Raw genomic sequence first — 26,683 nt, 5'->3', positions numbered from 1 at the left:
AACAAGGCACAGGGGTAGTAACTGAAGGCTTCATTCCTGGATAGTAAAAAGATGACATAAACAATTTATTTTTCCTTTTTTAGAAGCCTGATACTAAAAATGTTTTCTGGAATGTGTTAGGGCTGGTATACTCTGCAAAGGAAACTGGACCTCTACCCAAACCTAGTCGTAAATAACACTCTGCTACTGAGTACCACCATATAGCTCATTTAAGAGTAACCTTCTCAATAAGCAGGAAAAGAAGAACCTAACATAATGCAGAAAATAAAATAGGTAGCCAGTCTTGAAGATTGCTTTTCTTCATGGGAGTATGCTGGCCATTGCAGGATGAAACTACTGCTAGGATAGTAAAGCTACTTTTACTCAGTTCACCTAATGTTAAGCAAGTGAATGAAGACACAGAATAGCCTCACGTCAACAAGAAATTTAGCAGCTCCATGAGGAGGCTGAACAAAACTTACTCATCTTTCTTCAGACAAGGAAGGTCTAAGTTGCAATAAAGCAGTGTGGTCCTCAAAGCTGTCGCTCAGGGCATTTCTGACCAGCATTTGTGTACGATGCAAAAGGGGTCTGACATATCTGGACACTTTGAGCCTGTGTAGCACTTAAACAGTAAGTCCAACAGTTTTTGGAAGCTTCACTGTCCCTGAGAACATCCTGTGGATGAGGTAGCCAAGTTACAACTATAGCTATTGGATCCATATGGCCACCGGAGCACTAGAAATCTCGAACTAACAATGAAGGCTTCCCCCTACCCCTGCCTTCGACAACCATTCTTGGTGGAAAAGCTCCAGGGAGCATAGCTGCCTGGGAGGCCTATTTAAGATGGACTGTGGCCAAGGTTCACTGTCGTAAGTATTAATATTTTAAGCATCTGCCATACAATTCCTGTTACCGTAAGACTAAAAACACAACAGTGCAGCTGGCACTTTTATAGCACCATCATTGTTAGGAGTCAATATTATGTTGTGATTGCCTATTAATTTCTCTTGGACACTTTCAATAGGATTCTATCTGAATCTAAATTTTAATTCAATTTTCTGTAAATCCTCTTACTAGTGTATGATAATATCAGTGTCTTGCCTAATATGCTCTAAAGAACTGAATTGTATGTATAGATAGCAGCCTACAGAATGGGATTCCAATCCTGATTGCCCTGTCCAGGTAACACTGTAATACAGATAATAGTCTTCAAACTGGCTTTATTAAAAGAACAACTTGCAGAGAACAGCAAGGCCAATTTAGACCAAGAACAACTATGGAGAATACCAGGCCTGACCTGATGATACCAAAAGGTCAGCAAAAATTTGTTTCAGAACTGCTGCAAGGCATGGCAGGTTAGGAAAGGATGTGGCACGGTGTCACGATGTTTGGCTAGCGCTGCCTGGCTCGGGGAAAACCTGCACACCTGGGCCAAGCACTCTGCGCAGATCACTGCTTACGTTGCTGGAAGAGGAAGAAGCTTCTGCAGCCGCTGCACCTTGGTGCCTCTGAAGCCCACTGTCTGCCAAGGATGCCCTGAGGTTAACGATCAGCAACACCTTTTGGGTATAACTGGAAGGAATCCTGATGCTTTAGGTCCTATTTTTGCCCCCTTAGTCTTGTAACTAGCAAATGTTACAATTTCTCGGCCTCTGCAGAGAACAGTATATGGGCTGAGCAAGAAAGATCTGTTATTTTTAGGCTATGACATCATTGTCAGGGGTTTTCTGGAGTGTTCCTACTTGCTGACAGGCACGAACCTAAAGCAAGCCATTGGATTGGCATAAAAAATTGTTGAGAAAAGCTTTGTTTATATAAAGGGGCTGCCAAATTTTCCTTTTCAGTGTAATTGAGGTTCTCATTTGGCAAAACGTGTGCTGGGATCCTGCCAAGTACATTTTAGGGCAACTATCTAAGCTTTTCTCCCTGACAGCCTGGTACTGAGATAGTTCTGTTCTCCCTGCCAAAGGTCAAGCATGCATCTCTTTAGAGTAGGCTAACGCTGTCCTGGCTCAAAAAGAGCAGTCACTGGAAAAAAGAGAGAGGAGATCCTTTCCCACTATAAAAACTTAGCAATCTTTGCCTTTTGAAGCGTTACAGTTTCTTCTGGCGTGGGACCAGAAAATGCTATGAAACTCAAGATGCATTAGGGAAAAGTGAGACGAAAATGTGAAATCAAATATTCAAAACTAAATCCAAAAACTTCTTATCAAATACAAAGGCTTGAAGAGGAATGAGAGTTCTTTTTAAGGTTAGTTGTGATGAGTTTTGATGAATACAAATTTTTAAATTACAAGCTTTATTCTGATGAAACAAACATGGTAGAAGAAGGTCACAGTTCTCCAGTGTACATAAACTGCAGCAACCTTACTAAGCTAAGACGCAAATCTTTCCCTCTGTTAAATATGTCTTATGACTTCAGTTTTTCCTTGCCACAGTGAAGCCCAGAAAGAAAACTAAGTTTGATTGAAATATTCTCAAAAGTGACCAAATCAAAAGTACTAAACAATCTTTAAGATACAGCAAATATCTTCCAGCATTATCAGCAAGGTTGCTGCTAAAGTTAAAATTATTTTCAAATTTGATCTGGAATTACTCATGATTTGTAGTTTTTCCAAATACTATGTTATAGCATCACATACTTAGAGATAACACTTGTTTAATCTACAGTTCATGAAAGCTATTGCGTATATAACGTTAACATTATGCATCATCAGGGAACTCCTCCTAAAAAACAAACTAAGCAACATGACCCATTTCCTGAATCTAATCCAGGGGCTGTAAAGACTATACTAAATCTACAATTCTCCTTTACAAATTACTACTCAGTTTAATTTTGCTCTGTTTGCGACTTTAATAAAGCATGGAAGTATGTAAGGAAATTTGTAAATAATGACCATTTGTTATATTTTAACACCAAAATTTACATCTCGGACTACCCTTAACACAAGTCTTGGACTGCCTGACCTCAAAAGGCTGTGCCCAATGCTAATGTTCAACACGCATCTGCTGCGCAGTGCATTCCTATTTGCGAAACACATACAATGTCATGAGCCTGAGAAAAGGAAGAACATACGCATTCTATCATCCGTACCCTGGCAGGAATTCTAATTCCATGAAGCAGATAAACTTTGCTACAAAAACATCACACAAACACATTCTTTTCTTCCAAGTAATTTTCCTACAGAAACATCACTATCCTTAGTATGCTTGATCAACCAGACACAAAAGCACAAACCTATCAAACCACAGGCAGGTGGGATCCCCTGCAGTGAACAACCCAATGCTGGTTCAGCTTCTGCTGCTGAAGGTTACCCTAAGCAAAGGGACAAATTCTGGACATTTTCTATTTGAAGTATGTCCTGATAATACTCAGTTCCAAAAGAATACCTTGTCTGAATGGTGTTACTTTTAGTATTCTTCTCTCAGGAAAAGCAAAGTTCCACACACATTTATCACAAGAATCCATACTGGCAGATCTGGCCAAGGAGCAGCACCGTATGCATGCTGCCCTGCCCACAGCTGAGTGGCACAGCGTTGGCCACTGGAGTTACCGCCAGCTGCAGCTATGTTCAAAATCAAAGAGAAAAGACAAATTGCTTGACTCATGCTATGCTCAAATGTTGGGTTTTGTCTCTGTTATCTTTTTCTCCTGAAGTGTCTCAGTACGATTTTGCATCTGTACAATCTCCCAATTGTGTTGATACAGAGTGACCATATTACCTAAACTTCTCCTTTTCCAGGCTAAAGCCAAACCTTCTTCTTTCATTTTGGTGTTAGAAGACAGAATTTACTCACTTGATTGCACTAGCATTTTTTTAAACCCACCATAAGCATGGATGGCCAGAATTGCATACAGTATTCGACATAAGGTCTTACAAGTTCCTTTTGAAGCAGTATTAACAAATTTTTATAGCAACGCTGCATTTGATAGAGAGGGATGAATTTGTCTTTTTGTGCCTTTATCTCACTTCTGACACACATCTACTGGTCAACACTATAAATTATTGTTAGAGTAAGTATGTAACATTTTGATTTTTGTGTCACTATCATTTTAGTCATCAGGCCATCTAATTCTTCCTTGTGATATCCAAATCATATTCTATTTCCAAGAACCCTTCCAACACTTTCATTAGCATAGGGTCCAAGTACACACAAGTTCTGAGACCAATTTCTTAACTGAAGTATTTAATAAAATTGGTAACAAGACTGGTTTTAAGAAATTTATTAGCAATTCCGCTCTCCAAAACATATTCTAAAATCTTTCATAACACCGCTGTATTACTGAACATCTGGTTGCCTTGAATACTTTAAATTCTGTTCACCTAAATAGAGGTACTATATTTGTCAACAGCTAATTATACAGCATTGCATCAACCTTGGTTGAGTTATTTAAAACCTTGGCTGCTAGACCTATGATTTAATGTGCTAGTTCTTTCAGAATTATTGGACAGGGATTATCACCTCTTTTACTGGAGCACATTCAGATACTGACAAGTGTGCTCTACAGTGTCCATTTCACACCATTGTGTGGGTTAGCTCTTCTCCACTTCTGTAATTGTTGCTTTAACAAGCTTAAGCCCCCCAAACTGTCAGGTTCATACCTTATATATCAGCTTATAAAAAATAGTTATTTGAAATTGGAAGATGTTTTTAATGTGTTATTTACAATAGCATAGAATCAATCCTGGAAATGTTGGAGATGGCTTTAGGGTTTCGGAACAAAATTCCCAGAATATAACTATGATGTAACAGAATAAATACTCGATTTTCACCTGCTTTTAACTTTTACAAAGATATTTCATTTTGGAAATCTGGTTGGCATCGTAAAGGAAGACTGTCATTCTGGATTTTACTCAGGCATGCTGGTATTATCAGCTCCATTTCTAGTATTAAGCACACCAGACAAACCCCAAAACATCTTCAGTCAATGGCCTTTTGTTCAATTCTTAATACCAGCCAAGTGATCTCTCCATTAAACTCCCCAAAACCTGCAGAACAGAACAGTACTTACTTGTAATTGTCATCTTCTACAAATTTCTGAAGTTCTTCAATGTAACGGACAGACTTCAAATACTTTTGCACATGGGGCAGAGTTGTAAGATGATCTGTGCAGTGTTCAAACAAACAAAAAAAGAACATTCACGTGATCCAAAATTAATTATTCTTTCAGGGTTTTATTCTGGTTCTTAAGGCTATCTTTGTGGAATCAGAGAATTTGAACCTTCTTAAAGAACCAATCAGGCAGAAGCATTACTTTGACTCTAAGATGTTACAGATTTGATTGAGCAAAAGTGATGCTCAGTTGTTGAAGAAAACACAGATGCATTTCATCATCATGAAAGTTAGTGGATTTTATTATATACTGTCTCACAGGTGGAAAAGAGTTACTTGCTGCAAACCCTGCTTGAATTTTGTGCTTACTGTTCTGCAGGAAATTGGAGCCTGCAGCCATAGCTGTTAGTGATTCTCATACAAACATGAAGTGACTTAAAAATTACAATGTTGAATGCCAAGACAGACAGACACTAAGTTCAGAATGACAGAAAAATTCTTTGGTGCCTGGTACAGGGACAGGAACACGCCTTGCAGCATCTAACAACTTTTATGCTCTTATAAAGACAACTGTTTTAAAGGCCCCTGTATTCCAGAATATTGTTTCTTCAAGGCCATATAACAATTTTCATTCTGATTTTAACAAAAGTACTCAAAATTAATGCACAGCAATGCTGGAAGATGCCAAAACTGTAAAAAGGAAAGGGTCAATGAAATAATGAGGCTTCTTTGTCAGTCAAAGTATTGTAAGACAAAATGAAACTTAAAATAATGAAGCTGACAGCTGAATAACCTAGCTATTCAGAATCCTGCACCGCTATGCCTAGTCCCTACCTTTAAATACTTTATAATACCAAAGCTGACAACAAAGGACAAGGGCTGGATATGTAGGCATCCACAAGTAACTTCTCACCTCGTTTTCTTACAATCTAATTTAAATTTTTTCCTGTTCAAAACTCTCCAAAACTGTAGCATTTAAATGTTCTGAATTTATTTAATTGCACAGCTGCTCTCAAGGTTTTCCAGCTTGTTTCATGTTTAAGCAATCAAAAGTCATGCTGTCAGCAACAGTACACCGAGTATTTGTCAAGACTCCAAAACCAGCACATTTTTTGACATAAGGCTTCACTAACAGGCTAGAATTGCATAACTGAATTTCGGAGTAAAATCTTGTTAAGAGAAAGAAGCAGCCCCCTCATGTTCCTCACTTCATCAACAAGTGAGGTATGTGGAAAAGCTTAACACACAATTTAACAACTGTTCTATAGATTGAAATATGTGGATTTTGTTTTGTAAACATATCATCAGGATGCTAACAATGAAATGCTAATGAAATTAACACATTCTGCACTCCAGAGACATCATATCTACTGTAAAGGAAAGGAAAGACATTAAGGTAATTCTCTCTGACTGCCTGGGATGGAAGTAGAATATAATCCAGATGCAATAGCTGTACTTGAAAGTATGTCATGTCCACACTTAGCATTAAACTCTGCACAACTTCTGTAAACAGCTTCTACAATTCAGGATACATGCTCATTTGCCTAATCTACTGATAAGATTGAAACTGCACGGAAGTGGAAGCCACATCATTTACTAGTGTTCAGTTCTACCAACGTTAGCCTCTTGTGTTGCCTTCACACAGGGCTGACACTGGCTTTCATAATGTTGTACTAAACTAAAATTTTAGTTAAGGCTTAATAGGTATAACAAGATTTACCAACCATAGTTACAGGAGACTTGCAGATCAGCTATTATTCGGAGAATATTGTTCATTTGATTGGATCTTTGTTCATTCTCCATAATGCTGCCTGAAGCGGGATATGCAGAATCAATGTAGATTAAATCCAAGAGATAAATTCCTGAAACAAACAAACCAATCAACCAATTGATCTAGTGTTTCAAACAGAAATGGTTGCATACTTTTTAACAAATACAACAGACAGCAGCTATTTAGCCCCACTGTGCTCTGGGCCCATTAAACAAAGGAGAGCTTGGGATCTGCATGTTGAAAAATGTCCTAATTAGTGCTTGAGTTCGCTAACACCTCTTAAAAAAGGACAGAAAAATTCTGCTCATGTGCACTTGTATAAGCTAACGTCAACTACAAGCAGTCTGCAGGACCATAACAAGGACACTGAGAACAGAGCAACAGCTGCCACGAGCCGCTGATGGTGGCACGGGCAGCTGGCATGGAGCTGACGGCAGCCCAGCAGCCTGGGCCACGAGCCGAGCTCAGCACCACAGCGCAGCACCTCCTGGGCACGGCCTTCCTCCCCGCACAGCCACTGCTGCGCCTCGGCTGGGGCTCCAGCCTGCGTCTGCCGCAAGACAACAGGAGATGATGTTTAGGTTTTGATTATGTCATGATTTAAAAAACCATAAAGAAAAGGGGTTTATTTATGAATTCCTTAACTGAAAAAAAATGCAGTTATCTGCCTAGGACCATATTTCTTAGTAAATACAGAAAGATGGTGATTACTGTAGTTGCTAAAAATGCCGATTGTTCTAATTTGTATTGCGCTTTATCCAAAGCACTGCCCAACAAGACAAAACTTCATTTTTGGTTGGTAAAGCAGCACATTATATACAGAAGTCACATGTGGCAAGACGTTAGCTACCATCACCATCCAAAATATACCTACATCCCACATTTGATAGGCAGGTATTTTGCAGATTTAGTCTCTGTTGTACAGTACTTTTACCTTCACAAATATCTAAGGAAGAAAAAGGCAGGCTTAAGGCTGAAACGATTTCATGATACAGCATAACATCTCTTGCGTAGTACCCAACTGCTTTTTATCAACACATGCCATTCAGTACTGCACATACCATTATGATTTGCAGCAGGCTTCTTTTACAGCCTAGAGCAGTTAGAGAGCAATCACAGCCCAAGGGGGTAGTACATACAACACACAACCATCGAGTCTGAGAAAACTGAACCATCACCAAGATCGCCTAGGAAGTTTAACTCTGTAAAACTGAAAGGCAATTCTGCAACACAGTCTTGCAAGACTCATGAAAGCTACTATGAAAGCATAATGCAAGGCCCATCTATTTACTTCAGTAATGAACTGAATGCATTTAAATGAAGATGAGGAAGAGCAACACTTGCTTTTGTGAGGATACTTTAATCAGTTTTAGTATTTCAATTGTATGAATGCAGGGAAGGGGTACAGAGGCTATGAGCGTGTGTGTAAAATTAATTTATTTTAGGACTTCTAGCTATGCTCTCTGTTGATCAGGCCTTGGGTGCAGAACACGGGAAGGAACAAAGTCGTAATGCACAGTACTTAATCTCTTAGGGAAGTGGAACAGTTAGTCTGCTGAGGCAGAGTTACAACACACTTCATCTTCAGTGTGTCCTCAGACACATGGGCACTCTGTGAATAAGACCTTCTGAAACAAGTGAGGGCAATCACCGTATAAGGGAGACTTGCTGCCCTTTCACCTCTTCATGGAGCCATGCGACAGCCAGAGATACCCAAACTAGACAATACAAAGAAGAAAGTGCAGCTTCATCCACTCTTAACTTAGGTTTTACTTTTTTTTTATTAAAAAAAAAATATCTCATAACTGCACGCTCAATCTGCAGGAAATACGAAATGCTTAAATTTGTAATCAATTACCTCTGAATGCAGGTTTACACACAATTTATACAAAATTTACACAAACACAAAGCCACTGCCAGTAGTGATAAATAAGAATGAAGTGGATGCAACCTAAATACTGTAATACCACTTACAGTTGAAATCTTTTCTGTAGAGTCTTCACTTACTTCTACTGATAAACTGAAGTGCAGATCAGATTTTGTGGGATATGCATTTCAAAAAGGAAACCACGGTTTACACAGTGAACTTAGAGCAAAATATAACTAAGTTTATCAGGACTAAATCGATCTTTTTGCATCACAAAATTTAATGATTCTGTATGAGATAAAAAAAGAAACAGAACAAAGCCAACCCCCCTCTGTACAACAATGTGTGTCACTCGCTGTGATTCTATTAAGCACTCCAGACAGCATGAAAGCTTGTGCCCAGAGAGGCAGCTCAAAGCACTAGTCCTTTATCTGATTTTTGCATATCATACAGAGACAACTGCAAACTAAGGGCAGGGACACATTCATCAATTTTTTTGAGTTGACACAAACATGGTCAAACTAAATTCTGTAGCTACATATTATGTACCTGTTTTGAGACAAGGCTCTATTAAGGTCCACTCTTATCAGCTCCTTTCTCTGGGTGTCTTGAAATCTTACAGCTATCGATGTTGAACATTAGTTAGCAACAGATCATGTTCCACCCAAGAACAGTTTTAAAAACAAGCAAGTAGAAATATTCTAATCCTCTGTTAGATCTGAAATAGAATCATTCTGAAACTATGCTGTAAAGTTTCTGTTGAGCTGGAATCCACTGGGAACAAACAGCACATGGCAATGGTAACATGTGAGCCCTTCACACTGCTTTTTCAACATTTCACCTTACCCTTCAATTCACGTATTCTTCCAATAGTTCAGTAACAGCACTGGATATGCTTTCTGACACTTGTCACAATAAAGTAAGATTTATACTTTTAAATTCCTATGAACTATGGAAAAATGTCTTAAAACATCACAGAACACAAACGTTAACTAAAATACTAGAATTGCTGTGAATAGTGTCACAGAAGTCTGACTTGACATCCACATCCTCCCCAAATATCCCACAGAACACCTTCCTCCAAATCACGGAAGAAATCAAAACCAAACTAAAAGCTCTAAAAGCCCAAACACAGCAGTGTGATCCCAGAAAGCTAACCTGATGGATGTCTTGGGTTTATGCAGGGTTTTTTGGTGTGAATTCAACTGCTAGTAGAAGAGAAGTAGATTAAAGAAACAGAACACCATACTAATCCTTTATGTATGTGTTAGGGACTGGATCAAGAAGTGTGCTTTATGTGTTTGCAAACCACCTTATGTATTAGGAGTTACTAAGTGATCTGTGGAAGATACTGTTTTACTATTAGCTATATACAAATATTAATTGTTTCACATAAAAATCAGTATTTCCTGTGAGTGATAACTTTGCTCTTTCTGGACTAATAAGATACAATGATTTTTTAAACATACCCTGAATTACCCAAATTAAAGTTCTATCCCAATAACTTCTTTTTTTCTTCCTACTATTATTAGTTCACATACATAATTCCTTTTCTGATCTTGGTCTGCAAAGAAGGTGGGTGAAATTTATCTCATCATTCTTGTTTTCTGAGTTCTAACGTTTGTAAAAAACTCTCTAATACTTTTTTATAGCAGTGCAATGGTATTTTTTTAGAGAAGAACTAGAATCTTAGGATTCCAATCGGTGGCACTTTATGCACACTTTGTGCTGGCATTAGTCATCATCACAGGGTCACTGTGGTCAGAAGGTACATCCAGAGGTCAATCTAGTCCAATCTCCTGCTCAAAGCAGGGCTATCTCGAAGCTGGAAAAGGTTGCTAAGAGCCTTATAAGTTTAGGGATGGAGACTCTCTGACCAACTTAAGTCGAATGCTCCTTAGCCATTCTAACAGTAGTTTTTCTTGTTCGTGTCCAGTTCTAATATCCAATGTTTACTGCCTCTTGTCCTTTTGCTGGGCACCTCTGAGAAGAATATGACCTGTCTTCTTTATAAGCCACCCCTCCCTGACAACAGAATGAGGTAACGATAATGAATTTGACCCACAGGTCTGGAGAAGTGTCCCTCACTTTGCAACCAAATAAAATTAGAAGACTAACAAATGGGAAATCCTATTGCACAGAAGTAAATGCACTAACACACTCTCAGGCACAAACGAAAGATTTCTCATCTGAGTAATGGGTGAAATCTAGAACCTGACACAGATTCTTCTACAGCATTAAATTACCAGTTTAATAAACTGAGTAAGAACAAAAACATTGCATGTTTTAAACAACAACACAAACCAGAAACTTAAATCAGCTTTATAAAAGCTTTTCAAGAAGAAAAGGGTAAGCCAGCCTGAGGACTTGAGATGCACTCACATTTCTGGCTTTTCAGCAAATTCATTAGCAGGCAGATGTAACCAACCTACTACCAAAATTTGCTGGCATAAGAGCACAGCGCTACCAGTATCTTCGATTGTTCATTGTTGTGTCAACCAAGAACTTCCTCAGGAACACAAGATAAAATGTCAGTTCTGTAGGAGAACTGTGCTGTGACTCGCAGGAGCAGCGCAGCATTTCAGTGCAGCTCACAGAAATGGGCAGGACAGTCTCAGACACAGCATCTGCCATGAGGCTCTGCAGGGAGGATGGAACCTGACACATTTTATCCTTTCCAAAAACAACCACAGCTTTTCAGGAACACCTTTTTACCATTTATAAAAGTGCTGAGTACAAAAGCATTGCAAGTTTATAGTTGTTACTCCAGTTCAGAAAACACATTAAAAAGATGTTTTTAGTTCATCTTAAGTTAGTGAGCACCCCAGAATAAAATACCCATTAGAGAAAAGATTTTTGTGTAAGCATATTTTGCTCAGACTGCAAGGTATTACAGATTGTCCAAGTCCTGGGACTTGCATTACCAGTACTCGATTGCCAAGAAGTCTCAGAAACTTGACATTCCTGTGCTATTTGCTCTTCCACCTCTGCTGAAGCCAGCCTGAAGCTCCTAATGTGTAAATCCTAAATACTTTCCTTGGACAATATAATTCCTATTTCCAGGCTTGAGAAGGAGGGTTAGTAAATGCAGTATCTTTTGAAAGCATTAATGATATACAGATTAAATACTTTTCATAAGTCAGTATTCAGAAAAATCACTATAAAATGACATGCAGTAGAAAAAGCAAGCATCATGTGCATCTTTGCCTAGTTAAATGCTACTATTTTTTGGCTCTGTGATTTAGTTAAAAAGCAAACAACATAATCTCCTAGCCTCCGATGTCATTCATGAAGATCTCACTGACCTCAGTGGTCCTGGAAGGGAAACCCTTTATGAATGCAGAAAGAAAATGCTGTACAAGATGTACCGAGCCTGCTGTGAACGCTGTATTCAGACAGACTGAATAGAAATCACTGTACGTGTTCCATTCAGGGATACTGCAGCTATTGCTAGAGTGTATCAAGAATATTAACCTCAGTCTGATTTTCTTTAAAGGGCTGCTCAAACGTCTAGGGTCAGCTAAAAGGCAGACTTTGATTTAATGTATTCCTAAACTATTCTATGAGCTGTGCAGGGAAGTTAGTGCTTCTTTGTTGCATAACGAAGGAACATTCTTTTGAGCAGGAAAATAACTTGTGCACCATAAAAATCTACCATATTTCCACATGAGATTTTCCACAGTGCTTTTGAGCATGTTTATAATTAACGACTCTGGCTCCGCCCCATGTTTTCTTGCCCTGCCTTCAGAAAAACACTCTTAGTTTCAGGAAAATAGCTAGCTGGCTCACTTTCACTCTCCCAGCTTTAGAACAGTGAATTTTCTCAATAAATTCCAGCTATTAAACCAACAGGAAATGCAACTATGCTAGTCAACTGCAATTTTTTAAAAGGGAAGGAAAGCCACTATGATGAATTGCATACAGCACACCTAAGCAACACACTCCTGAGAGAATTTCAGTAAGCTTATATTAGTTACTGATAATAATCAGATCTCTGGAAGTGTATTAAGTTTGTGCAGTGAAAACAAATTATTTTCTCCTGGTAGTAAGTATGCCTCAAACTTACTCAGATAAAACAAAATAAAACAAAACACTGGAAATAAGATTTCCATCTGGGAAAATAGAAATACTTTGCTGAAAATAAAATGTTCTTATGTGTTCTCTAGTAATGTCTCATTACTATCATGTAGAGCTATAAGTTACAGACCACCAGCAACAGTCTAGCAAATTTAAGAAAAGTCACGTGGCTTCCAAAGGTTTTCTTCTTTACAGCTTATGGAAAAAAAAGACAGGCCTGGCAATTTTGTTAGATTTTAATAAGTACTGAACATATGCATGAGCAAAACCTCATTCACATGTTCAGTATACCCCATACTCCACTATCACCTAAGTTTTATAGCTAAGATTCAGTCTTGCCATGGAATTTTGCGTATCTGAAGTGCTGTCTGGAAGATCTCCATTAATGTTTCTGCTCCGAGACTGAGGAAATCTCTTGCAAGACTTCTCACTAGAGCTGTGCCTGCTATGTATCTGCTTCTTCAGCTCTCCACCACCTTGACAAATAAGTGGCTCACTGGGTGACACTGGGTTATGTCCAGCTTAGCCAGGCTGCAAGTGCGTACCTAATGTCTTTATAGTTTTTAGCCCATTCATTTATGCATTCTGGAAAATCCTACTGCTTAGGGAGGAATAGGTGAAGAAATGATGTGAACTGGCACTGAAAAATCACGAAACGGACCCAGAGGCAGCGACAAGCAAGAACAAACTGTTCATTCTGAGCTGTGAACGCTTTGCTAGGAAACCATGAGGCCATGACTGAGCTGTCCCTCGACCTGCCTCCAACCTGTGCATCTGGACCAAGAATGAACCTTTCAGACCCACTGACATGGTAGGTAGGTAGCACAGAGGGTGCTGCAGTGTTCAAAGGCAATTTGATAAACCCACCAAAACCAAACAGGATGTTAGGTCCTTGTAAAGGAGTGGAATAGAGTTGGATTAACAACATATAAGCAAAACGGAAATTCCAGACACACTGGAGTGAAAACAAAGAAAAAAGATACTTAGAAATCAGGTCAAGTTTTACAGTCTAGTTTAACTTCCTTCACTAGCCCAGACCAGTCCTTTAAAAATTGTCTTCCCGTATTAAAAATGCTCTCTCTTGAAGAAGCAATCTCTCTCTCTCATAGCTATGCGTATAGATTATAAAGACAAGGGTCCTCTGCCTCAGACTATCTTAATGCTTTTAGCTTAAGAGCAACTTGGGGCATTTACTGCTTTCTCCCCAAAAAGTACTTACTAAAAACCATCCTGAATTTTTCCTCATTTCCATCTCTAGAGAGACAGAACTGCGTATCATTAAAAGTTACGTATATTTTGCGTAACTGTTTTATTTGTTCTGTTTACTAACAAAAACAGCCTCCATTTTTGTAATCTGCACTAGCAGTTTGGGATTCTGGACCCATGGATTAAGTATGCTGATATGCTGCTGCTTCTCTCAGCTACAATAATATCGCAAGCCAAAAGATGGGTGATATTTGAAGGAAGAGGGAGTGACTGAGTTTGCTTTCTGTGTATGCTTTGAGTACAGCTCTATTAACTTTCCACATCCCAGTCTCAGATTTTAGGGGATGAACAACAACCACCCAAAGACCAACCCTTACTTTCAGCTCCTCTGAACTTACCTGTTGCAAGGGGCCCAACCATACAGGGGCCGCTTCAGCTGGCACCCAACACACAAGTTACTAACTCCTACATGCTGCCAGCGCAGACCAGGCACCCCACACACCAGAATGAAAGAATGAACCCTGATTTCGCCAGTACCAGGATGGCTCTGTAGCAGTCCAATGCCGAGTAAAACCGGACTGAACCACCCAAGATTTCTCCATGACCTGGAGATCTTACCTAGATTTCGAATTCACATTCCTGCTCTTCACTGTCCCCTCTTATCAAGCGGCACATCAAAATGTAGTTAAAGACTCTAAAAAATTCTATTTGCTCAGAGCCTCTATGCTGCAATATGCCTCAAGGCAGCCTTGTTCAAGACTAGATTCTGGCTATTTTGAGCAAGTTTGCAGATATTCTCATTGATATCAAGGATGTAAACACCCTTCCCATCTGTATCAGTAGTCATAGGCATTTCTTCCAGACAAACAGTAAATCTTCCAGGACAATATATGGATGAGGACCGATGAGATACACAAGCAACAAAATGGATGGGGGTGTGTGGGTTAGCATAGCTCTTGTCAATTCCAAATAAAAGTGCAAGGAAATGGGCTTTTTGTGGGTAGTGGGATGCAGGAAGAAAGAAACAAAACTGATGGATGCCAATAAAAAATTAAACTGAATGCTTAATTAATGAATGCTGGCATACAACAGAACATAACCTTTGTAAATACACATCAAGCTACACCTTTGCAACGGTGTTTCTCTCCCTCTGTCCTTTTAAATCAAGAAGGATGATTAGGTTTTTATGATTTTTTTTTCAGTGTTATCAGCCTTCATCTGGGCAGTGGCATTATGAACTCGTCTATATATATGACGTGGTAATAGGAATAGATGAGAATCAGTTTATTTTGCTCAAGAGGAATCACGAAATCACTCATTTCGGCAAAAGACTTTAAGATCTGCTTCTCAAAGGAAAGGCTCAGGATAGCCATATGCCAAAGAAAACACACAGCACTAGCTTTTCAAACCTTGGCTTACATTTGTGCTACTGTGCACTGAAAAAAGCTCTCTAAGATGTGAAGCCATCAGGATATTTTCCAGAGGGTGAGCTCATGGGCAGTTGCTTCTACAGGCAAAACATTTTCCAGTGATACTGCTTTTCTCCATTGTTATTAGAACTAATTTTGCAGCTGGATCATTGTATGCCAACAACACAGTATTCATTAGTTTATGGTATCAGGAAATAATAACACAGACTAAGGAAAAGCATGGACAAGTAATCCAAAACTAAATTTATCAATGGAAATCACACTGTGTCAAGGGGATCGATTATTTTGCAATTGCCAAAAGAACTATAATAGCTAGCTCTTAATTTTTTTATTGAAGAGCTCAAAAAAAAGCAGTAATATTACTGACAGTTTAAAGATTAGGAGGTCGAAGTAAACCAAGAAAGTGACCTTGAAATGTAGTAGTCAGTAACACCCAGATCATGCATTTTGAGCGCTCCATCCACCAGACAACAACTTCCAAGGCTACATTTTATTCAAAAAGTATTTATGGAGAACTGCACGTTCAGCAGGATGCAAACCTAAGTCTGTATATTTGTGTCAATGCAGTTAGGCTTCTCCTATTATTTCTTTATTCAATACTCAAGGCTTCTGAGAAAGAGCCAACAGCACTGAGGCAGATAATAAATAAGCAGACTTTGGAGTTGATGGGTACTAACAACATCATCTTAAGAAATATAAACCTAAGCCAGGGGTTATTCAGCTTCACCCAATTCTGATGAACCTCACATCAAACATACAAGCTTTAAAATTTTCACCAGTAGCTATGGTGTGTGATTTGTTCCTCATTAAGAAAGACTGATGTAACATGCTCTGAAACACAAAATAGTTTCAGTCTAGTAAAGCACATGTACAAAGTTATACCAATGAGAAAAGCTGGGTTGGTGTTACTTTAAACTGCAGTGGCAGAAAGAAATGGAAATGCATTTTCTAAGGCATGTCCCTGGAAGTCAGAAAATCTGGACTCAAACGTACTGTTCTCTCACAGATTTCTTTGACCTGGGCAAGTTATTTTATCCTCTATTTTCCATGAGTTCAGTGAGAGACAGCAAGCACTTTCCTGTCAGAAAGATCTCATGAAAATAAATATTATTACCAAGAAGACATAAGAAAAGCGGGGTTTAAATACCTTCTAGAAAATATGTAATGATGTGCAGCTTGCACAAGGCGCAGCAACATTTGTTCTTAACAATTCAGAATTTCAAATCTCTTTGGGGGATTCACAACAATTTGCAGGCACAAGGTGTAATCCAAAACATAACAGTACCTAAAACTGTCTCACAAATACACACAGATCATAAGAAAACAGTGCAGATAAAGACTAAAAACTCGCATCACTCTCAACTGCATCCTCTTTTTTGGGTTTTGGGTTTGGGTTTTTGGTTTTTTTTAAAATGTTTATGCAAGTAAGTTCGGAAACAGCTGCTGTACAGTATTTTTGTCAGTCAGACATTCACTACTTTACAACGAAGAATAATTAGCTTTTGGGGAAGTATATCAGATTAGCCTGGGGACTTCAATTTGTTATTCTTAACATTTTGATCAAGTACTATAATAATCTTCCATATTTGTTTAGTAAATTGTACTGTTTCTGTGACAACCACAAACGCATGCTATAAGAGGAGAAAAACAGAAGTTTAGTTCCCTACTTATCATCACGTACACTTCCTAAAGATATTTCCAACTCAGAAGCCCCTGAACGCACACATGTTGCAGTGTACCATATAGCGTTCTTTTTGTACAGGAAGCAGTGACTACAAGACACCCAGTAACTGGCACGCGTAACACAAGGGAACCTATGGAAAATAATTATTTTCCCTTTTTTCTCCCCAAAAGTTGAATAATGACACTGGTTTGATAGGAAAACCAGAAGAGACAAAAATGTTTCCAGTCTGTAGTCAGCTGTATTTATGAAAGCCTTTTCCCACATACAATAGTGTGGTTGTATCATACTAAATAAAGGAGAGGACAGAGAGAAAGCAACTTATCAATTAACTCAGTGGTAAAAAGTCCAAATCACTACAGTCAGCAGTCTGTAAAACCAGAGACACCATTCTTAGGAGATTAGGTCATAGTCAGAAAAGCCAACGGTTTTGTGGTATCATTGGTTTCGAGACGACTGGATATTTTCCATGGACTAAGGGCTGGAAAATTTTTCTACAAAACCAAAATGTATATACTGGTTAACCTCGGTAGGACTTGGAGTACTCTAAAAACAACCTAAGACAAATCTTTGCCAAGGCAACAATATGTGATTTGTAATGCATGCTGCTGGCAGAGTGGCCAACTGAATGGGATCACTCCCAGGAAAGTAAACGTGGGATTAGGACCCGGTTTATCGCTTCTGTCTGATGCCGGCTAGCCAGAACACAGCATCACACACGCACACAGATGCAGAACTATAATGAGGCAGGTCAAAAAGACAAAAAAAATTCTTAGTTAAAAGGATTTGTATAATTTTTACTTACACAGCTCTGGATTCCCTAACAGCTGTTCTTGCCGTTCTCTGGCATCTCCCCTTGCATATCATCAGTCTAATGCGACTGTGAATACTCACCTCAATAGCTTTTTTCCAAACGCACACGTAAAATCAATGCCTGCAGTGATGTTGCTAGTAGGGGGAGGTAAGAGGGGGTTGCTAAGAGGGGAGGTAGCTAATATGATTGCTTTCTGGAACGTTATTTCTTCAACACAGGAATGAATTGAAAGATACATTTTCTGTATTTTCCAGTCTCTTCTTTGTTGTTGTTTTGTGAACATTTACCTACGTCAAAGGGAAAACAATAATGGCTTCAAACTACATGACTTCTGTCTTTCAAAGACAGTGCTGAGAAGTATCTTGAAAGCACATCAGTAAGAGAATTTTCCTTATACAAATTCTCATTCAAGGAAAAATGCAAACTTTCAAAATAGATGCCTATCTTAAATAAGTTACAAATATATTCACTGGAGCTTAAAATGATTATTTAAATTGCTTTAAAGCGTTTTAATGACGGTTGCTACAGTGAGAGTTGCCAGAAATAGCCTGACATGAAAATATGGACTACAACTGTTTTCACATTGAAACTATGCTACACAATTAATTTAACTTTTCAGCTCTTGATAGACTGGAGAACCTCTGCTCATTATTTACACTTCCAATAGAAAGACAGATGCAGATTTGCATACATATATTTAAATCAGAATCTCAAAACTGTTCCCCAGTGGGGCTTCATGGGCAAGGATTTAAAGTACAGCTTCTGTCTACGTTTTCTTGTTAAAACAGCAAAGCTGCCTGGCAGAATCCACACTAATACTACAAACACTAAAACATGGATTGAACTAAATCAAAATACTCACTTCTGTAGTTATTTTATTTATCATTTATGTTACCACACAGGTATGTATTCAGGACAAAATGTCTCAAGAGACATTAAACAATTACCATGGATGGTCACCAAGAGGACTACAGGGTTGGAAAACTTGTCATAGGAAGAAAGGTGAAAGTCGCTGGGTTTGCTCAGCCCAGAGAAGTGAAGGTGCAGAACGGGAATCTAGCCAGGCTGCCAATACCTAAAGGGCAGTTACAGAGAAGATGGAAATACTCTCCTCAGTGACACACAGCAACCGGACAAGAGGCAATGGGGGAAATTCTGTCTGCAATTTATAAGCAAAAATTCTTCAGTGTGCGAACAATTAAGCATTGAAAGAGGTTTCCCAGAGGAGGAGTAAAACTTCCTTGTTTGAAATATTCAAGATTTGGCTTGTTAGGACGCTGGATAACCTAACCTACAGCCCTCCTTTCAACAGAATGTTGGACCAGATGACCTCCAGAGGTCCCTTCCAGCCACGACACTATTTATTCTATGATAAATGTGCTAAATGTGCTAGCTTCTGCCTACACATCTATTATTGTAGGACAGTCTGGAGTACAGCAGTTATAGGGACTGATTTGTTACAGCAAGGCTATGCATGTACAGGCAGACAACAGACACTGATTTTAACTGTGAATAAAGTACTTTAAGCAATCTCTTTTATCATGAGATATAAGCAAAACTGACCTTATAAAAATGTGTGGGTAGAGAGAGCACATTATTTTGGCTCAATCAACCTCAGCAACATCAACTAATGAAATTAAAATTTGAAGTAGGTAGGATACACATTTAAATATGTTCTAAAGCTAGTCTGGCGAATAAGGAAGAATGTGTTAATTATTTTAATTAGAGATAATCAACACCAACATTGAACCTGAAATAGCATTACATCTTATGCTGAGCAAAAAACTGCAGTAAGCATAAATGCAAGCCTGCAGTATTTTCTTACTTGGAATGGCAATATATCAACCAAAATCCCAAAGATGTGCTGTACCGGGCTGTTTGTAGATTATATGTAATTTCTTAATTGGATCAAACTAACTTCTTCTCATACCAATAATAATGCATATGCTTACTATACGAACAACAATTCCTCTCTTTTCTGTTTCAGAACCAGAAAACAGTGCTGGAGTGCCACATTAGCACTCTGGGCTTGTCTATACCTGGAAAGCACAGACAAACTATTTTGGAATATTTACTCTGGAACAGATAGCCTATTACAGGCCCAGCATTCCTCAAGAATGATCACATCCAAATTGAGACATTCACTGGAATAACTACTTCAGTAAGTTTTCAGTGCAGACAGCATTCACCTGAAAAAAAACTTAGGGATCTTTGAGGCAAAGGTACTTCATGGGTTCAAAAGCTGTGTCACTGTAACACTGACGCATAGCATAACTCGAGTATACAACTCCACATCCATTAATTAAACAGAAAATCACAAGCAATTGCAGTGAACATTCTGAAAATTATTTTACTTCATGGCAAACAAGAAATGTTATTAGGTACAATTAGTAACAAAAAAGTAAAAATATTTGTAGTCTGTTACCTCTGTCAGAACATGATCCAAAAAGTTTATAACTGTATTTTAAAAAAGACAGTATTTCCACAAAGTATTAAAAGATTTGTTCCAACTGACACAGTTATGGCAAATATATTTTTTAAAAATGGATAAAAACAGTAATGGAAACAACACTGTCATTACTGTACTATGTGCCCGAGTACAAAAGCAGTTCCACTCACAAGCAACAGCTTCAACAATAGGATAGAATGAGCAACTACATTGTTCCTTAACACATCCCTTGAAAGGCTTGAGCATCTTCAAAATCAAGTATTCATTCAACAAAAATCAAACCAAAATTCCAGCACCGATACAACTGCCTCCGCCACCCTCTGCCAAAAGCATCTCCTATACTGCCCTGTTTCTTTTGGCTCCTTCTGTACCCAAAACAAGAAACAATGATCACCAGCTCCAGAAAAAAAGAAAGCGTTCATATCATGCTGCCTTCTCAGAAGCGGCACCACCTATTTAAGTCTTAGGTGCTAGCCTGAATGCTTCGACTGTTTAGATACGCCTGTGACCTACATGGAAAAAAGTAACTCTCCAGCCACCTTCAACTTTTAAGAAAGCAACATTACAAATTTAACTTTATTTTTAAGGTAGATTGTGACACACAGTTTGCAGGAAATGCCTTCTTATAACATGCAAAGTTATGGCATGCACAGGGGTGGAAACCCAACAGCATACAGCTTGTTTTCAAAAGAATTGTGAAGATAAGGCGTGTTTCTATCTACCCAGCAGTAGTGAGGCTGCCGCTGGAACACCACAGCACAGCCCTGCTGCAGCCCTGCACCGGCTGGGCGTTACCCTGGAGTGAGGCCAGCGGAGGACCAGTCAAGGCGGGCGAGCGGCAGCACTGGGCAGACGAGGACAGGCCTAAGACGCTGGGCTGGTGTGGCCCGAAGAAGTGACAGGGTCAGTGGCAGAGAGTGACTGTGGCCATTTCCCTAACAAAATGGAGTGGCGGGGAGCTGCAGAGAGACAACTTTTTCTCAGAGATGCGCCATGACAGGACAAGAAACAACTGACAGAAGCTGCAGCAATGGAAATTCCAATTTGAACAGGGAAAACAAATACATACACACACACAAAACCAAAATCCGACCAACCCCAAAAAATCCTTTCAGAGGGGTCAAGCACTACGCCGCTGCCCGGAAAGGCTGTGAATCCCTGTCTCTGGAGGCCTACAGCGCTCAGCTGGCCAAGGTCTTGAGCAGCCTGCTCCAGCGCCAGGGCCAGCCCCGCAGCCAGCCCACCTACAGGTCCCCATTTCCTACGGGACCTTCTTCCGCCCCCCTGTAACTCCTCATGTGGCTACGGAACTGCCCTGCACACTGTACTGCATGCTTGCGGGCAGACGCCTAGACAAAGAAAACTACCTGTGACAGGTATTTTAGCAGATTATGCCCTTACTAAATACTGTGCTTTTTACAATAATATGAGGGTGAAAAATGCTACTTGCAAAATGTGTATTTAGGTAAAACATAAGTATGCTGTGGGGAATCATTTCAGCACAGATGAACAAATTAGTGGCACAGTATAAGAACATATTCTTTCTTGACACAGTGAAATTAATTTTACTTTTGATGTGTGCATCAAAAAGGAATCAAAATTCTTTTCACAACATTTACAGAAACAGCACTAAAAAGAATCTAAGTAGGAAATTAAATCCTAGTCTGCCCCTTTCGCTCCAGAGGTCTAGGTTAGTCAAAACCCAATCCCACACTACACTAAACTTCCCTCACAGCCTTTGGAGTCAGAGAACAATAAATATGCATGTTGTAACAAAGTGCATGTGTTCTGTTATGGAAAAGCTGTAATCAGTATCAATGAGTACCAACATTTAACAGAGACTTACATAAACAAAAAAGATGCATTAAATCAATAACAATACATCTTACCAAGACAGCTCCCTTGAGCTACTCACTTGAGGGATTCATCAAATTGTTTCTGGTCTTACTATGGCCACATAAAGTGTATCATGTATCGAGACCTGACTTAGTTCCTGAGTTAGACTTGTCCCATTGATGACAGCTATGAGAAATGAGGCAATATACATACAGCCATGTGATATTTAAGCCTGAAGCCCACATCTGTTTCATACAGCTATTACTACAAGCGCTGTTTTCTCATCTCATTACCTCTATAATTATTTTAATAAGTAAATCAGTCTTTAGAAAACTCTATTATCGAAAGATTCTCAGTTAAAACACAAAAATCCTTACCATACCATGTAATAGCTTGCTTCCTTTTTACAGCACACTTTTGCTCATTCACTCTACCCTAACAACCTGCATACCTCTGTACTTTCTGAAATGCAGATCTTTAATTAGTCTGAGTAATTCAAAAGTATCTTATACTAGACACTATACTGCAGCGTTATGTTAGAAGTCCAAGATTACATTAAATAAACAGAAGAAAGGAAAATAAACATAAGGCAGGTTACTAAAGATTCAGTGGACATATAAAGCAGAAAAAAAATACTTCTTTTTTCACTGAAGTTTTCTCTGAGAAAGCTGGTAAACTGGAAGCTGTGAGCATTCTAGTTCTTGGATGAGCTTAAAAAGCATCAAATCTTTTCCCTGGTCCAAGTCTGACAATGGCTCTAGCCATAAAGGTGACTGTATAATGCTTACATTTTTCTTTCCCAATCATATCTATTTTGTGGCCTGAGTCATAAGCACAAAGATTAAGAACAAAGCCAAAGCACAACTCAAGTAAACGTGTCTCAAGCTGTTCAATCTAACTCTTCAATTCTCTTAAATATTAACAACCGTTAATTAAGAAAGAGTAAGCTTGGAGTTAATTACTTTTCACCAAATAGTAAATTAGTAAAAAACGTGGTTTTAGTCTTTTCTCAACTATTTGTGAATTGAGTTTAAATTCACTGAGTAGTTCTGACTGGAAGTTTTTCTTTTCCTGAGCTTCATTTGCTAATCAGAAGAGTAACTGTAATTTGCTTATTTAATCAACAGTTCAGCGCTGAAACACTTACCTTAGGCAGAGCACTCTGCTAACTTAAACCATTAAATTGCACTTCATTTTTCTTACTTAACATTTTCCTATACAGTTTTGATATTTTTTTTCTAGAAATAAAGGAAAAAAAATAGTCCTTTCAAGCTTCATTAACCTTGCCATGGTTTATCAGGTCTATCATGGCAGCATTTATTTGCATGGAGTCCTGTTCTCCAAAGAGACTTTAAACTAAACTAATGGGTAACATCAGTCCTGTTAGGAATACAAAGAATGTAACAGTGACTCGATATGACAAGCATTTTCTACTAACACTTGGCAGAGACAGCTGGAAATACTAGTGCTTGTACAGTGACATTTCAGCATGGTTACAAATTCACAAGTTTTAAAGCAAATGAAAGCAACACAATTTCAATGAACTGACTCTCCAGTTTGACAGCTGGTTTAAAGTGCTTCACAGAAAACACAAAATTCCTGAAAGACATTCTTTCTTGCCTTTTGATAGATGCAATCCTCAACTGAGCAGCCTGCCATCATGTTGTGTCTCATGCAAAGACTGCCACTGATCATTATAAAGTTTTACTCTTCTTCACACAAGCACACTGGTGACTTCAAAGGAAAATCTTTCAGAGGCAGGGCTACTAATCCCGAAGGCCACTCAAGAGTGTCTGTAAACATCTGAGAGTTCTCAGAAAGTCACTATTACCCATAAGGCTAAAGAAACCTGTTTAACTCAACAAACTCATTTTCCGCCATTCCTCTGGTCTATGCTTAATGAAAGAAAGAAAATATTATCACTGCTTCATACTTAGCCCCCCCGAAACTAAGAGAAGGAAACAATCCTGTGGTGTTTCCTGAATAACCTCACCCTAATAGATGACTGCAATTAGTCATTCCACCTTCATCACTGTAGCAATGAAGCCTAATATAGAAAACCAGACAAGTCAGTGCAGCATAAACCAAGCAACTTTCAAAATAAGATATCAGTGCATGAAAGAAAAAGTTACCAGTAATTCACCTAGAATTATATTCAGGAATTTACACCTAAAATCACTTCGGACTGGTGCAAATCATTCTCTTAGCCACTAAAACAGTCAAAAAAAATTCTGAAGCTGTCTGAAGCTTCCTAGCAAAGCTTTCACTCTGAACAAATCAGAATTTCTCAAGAGTATTGCCCTCCCCCCCCAGCCCCAACCCCAACTATTTCCTAATGCTTTTCCCATGAGTCAGGAAAAGTATATTACAGAAGATTAAATATTTGTAATACTGATTCACTTCAACATTTTAAAACATATGTTATCCAGTGTCAGAAAGCAGAGAATGCTTCGAAAAGAAATATAGGGAAAAGGCAAAGGTACAAGAGTTGTTTTCCAGATGTAGCTTCCTGTCAGCAGTGAGCTGTGGTTTAGGGGCTTCCTGAGATAGATCTTATATAAACACTTTTGTGTTTAAGTCTGGGTGGTATTTTTTCTTTACAATGTTTCTTCTCAGAATCTGTCTGTTCACTTTTTCTTTTTCCTGCTATTCCTACACACACACTTTTTTTTAAAATTACTTTTGGTTTCAAAAGATCTTGTGGCAAAACGAATTCAGCAACTGAACAGCACACTATGTGAAAAACCCACCAGCTTGATTTCTTCAAGTTTGCCTTTGTAAGATTGGTCCGTTTCTATCTATTTTGTTCACCTTGAGCTTCCAACCACTGAGTCAAAGTTAACTTCTAGGACCAGCTGGTTTACAGTATTTTCACTGTTTCTCAAAGCCAAGTCTAACACCAGACCACTCCTTCCTGACTGAATTACTCTGGTGAAGACAACTGTCAGCTTTCACAGCCAGAAATAACTGCCTATTAGTATCCTACTATTAGGAGGATCTGTTAATTCTCCAACCATGGATTAAAACATAAGCTGATCTTTGAGATTCTCAGTATGAAAAGCAAATGGAACAATTACAAAATGTTTTGAAAAACATGTCACTCAGCCTAAAGTCTTTAACAAAAGCAATGAACTCCACAGTACTACAAATCCAAGGAAAAGGCATTGCCATTTGGTCCAAGCAGAATGCCTGCACAAAGGCTAATCCCATTTTTCTCTCCAGTCCTTTCCAAAGGGCAAACACCTAGCCTTACCCAAACAATTCAGATATACTACGAACACCTAGCACATCCAAATAAAAGCTGCCTGTCACCTATCAAGTTGGCACAACTTCATTTTTCACAATAGACAAAACTGCAAGAGACAGAAGAAACAGAGCAGCTTTGTCATGCACAGTTTGGAGTGACCCATACTCAAAAACTTCCAGGAACGGGCCATTTATCTTTAAAAAGGCAAAAAAGCATTCAGCACTTAATCTTGGCTATTTTTTGATGTCTTGAATATTTTTATTTATAACACCATTATCTGTAAGAGAACATTGATGACTAAAAAACACACCACAAGGTAAGTCTCTAGTCTCCTTCACTGGGTAAAATTTTTAGGCATATAAGTGCCTTAAAATCGATGGAACTTAAGCATGTGTTAAAGAGCTTAAAAGAGATTATGGGTAACTTATGAATACAGTCCTAAACAAAAAACTTTATCCTTGGGAAATCTTGTACTTCCAAGGACTTTGGTGCTCTGGAGCACAACACAAGTCAGAAACCTGTATTTTTCTACAAAAGCAAAGAATCTTAAAATACTAATTTTAAAGTGAAAATGGAATACTCAAATAATATAATGTAGGTAGGGAATCACCTTTCCAGCTTTCTTAGTAGTCAGGAAGCTGAGAAACGGATCAGGGCAGGAACAGCCTGCTCAGTGCCTCGGGCAAGGCTCGGGCAGCCCACTCACTCCGCTCTTGCACCCCCCCACCTCTGGGCAGTTGTGGCTGAAAAGGCCCCTGGGCAATAATCAAGGAGTGTGAATCATATGCCAGCTGCAAGAAAATTTAATGGGCCTATTGCTAAATCTGTCAAAAGTGAGTAGAATCACATTCTGGTTCAATTAAACCAGCTTTTTCCATATCAAACCAGTGCATGGGAAAAGCTTTTGGACTGCTTTAACCCCAAGTATCTAGACTATGCTACCCCATAGGGCTGAACTGACTTCAGTGCCTGGTTTTGTGCCTCCTTTCTTTCAATATGGAAAGGTGTAAGTTTTTTGAGTTAAATTAGAAAATGGTGGTAACATAACAACAGTAACTAATAAATGGCATTAATATTCCCTGCAGGAGTCCCAGGCCATACAGCGGAGGTGCAAGAAACTTAAAAAGCCTAAGGCATACCGAATTACTCACATAATACATTTCCATGTGGTTTTTTCCTGACACAGTAGACATTCACTCTTACAATGGAAATATCTGCTCCTTGTCCACATTTTAACATGGACAGTTTATTTTAATCCAGTACCTTTA

The 26,683-nt window shown here is 38.8% G+C and overlaps 1 protein-coding gene across 12 annotated transcripts in view; it reads right to left on the bottom strand.

Annotated features, from left to right (window-relative positions):
• The window catches only part of RALGPS1 (Ral GEF with PH domain and SH3 binding motif 1), a 119,517-nt gene that overhangs the window by 28,089 nt on the left and 64,745 nt on the right, over positions 1–26,683 (bottom strand). For all 12 annotated transcript variants that reach the window (XM_040606743.1, XM_040606742.1, XM_040606744.1 and 9 more), the window contains 2 exons: positions 6,762–6,899; positions 4,997–5,090 (listed from right to left, as the gene is read on the bottom strand). In XM_040606743.1, the coding sequence (XP_040462677.1) occupies positions 4,997–5,090; positions 6,762–6,899 (232 nt within the window). The remainder of the gene's footprint in view (positions 1–4,996; positions 5,091–6,761; positions 6,900–26,683) is intronic.

This window comes from Falco naumanni, chromosome 9, assembly GCF_017639655.2.
Source record: "Falco naumanni isolate bFalNau1 chromosome 9, bFalNau1.pat, whole genome shotgun sequence".
Taxonomy (NCBI): domain Eukaryota; kingdom Metazoa; phylum Chordata; class Aves; order Falconiformes; family Falconidae; genus Falco; species Falco naumanni.
The sequence above is the reverse complement of the archived record's forward strand: the minus strand, read 5'-3'. Positions and strand labels throughout refer to the sequence as shown.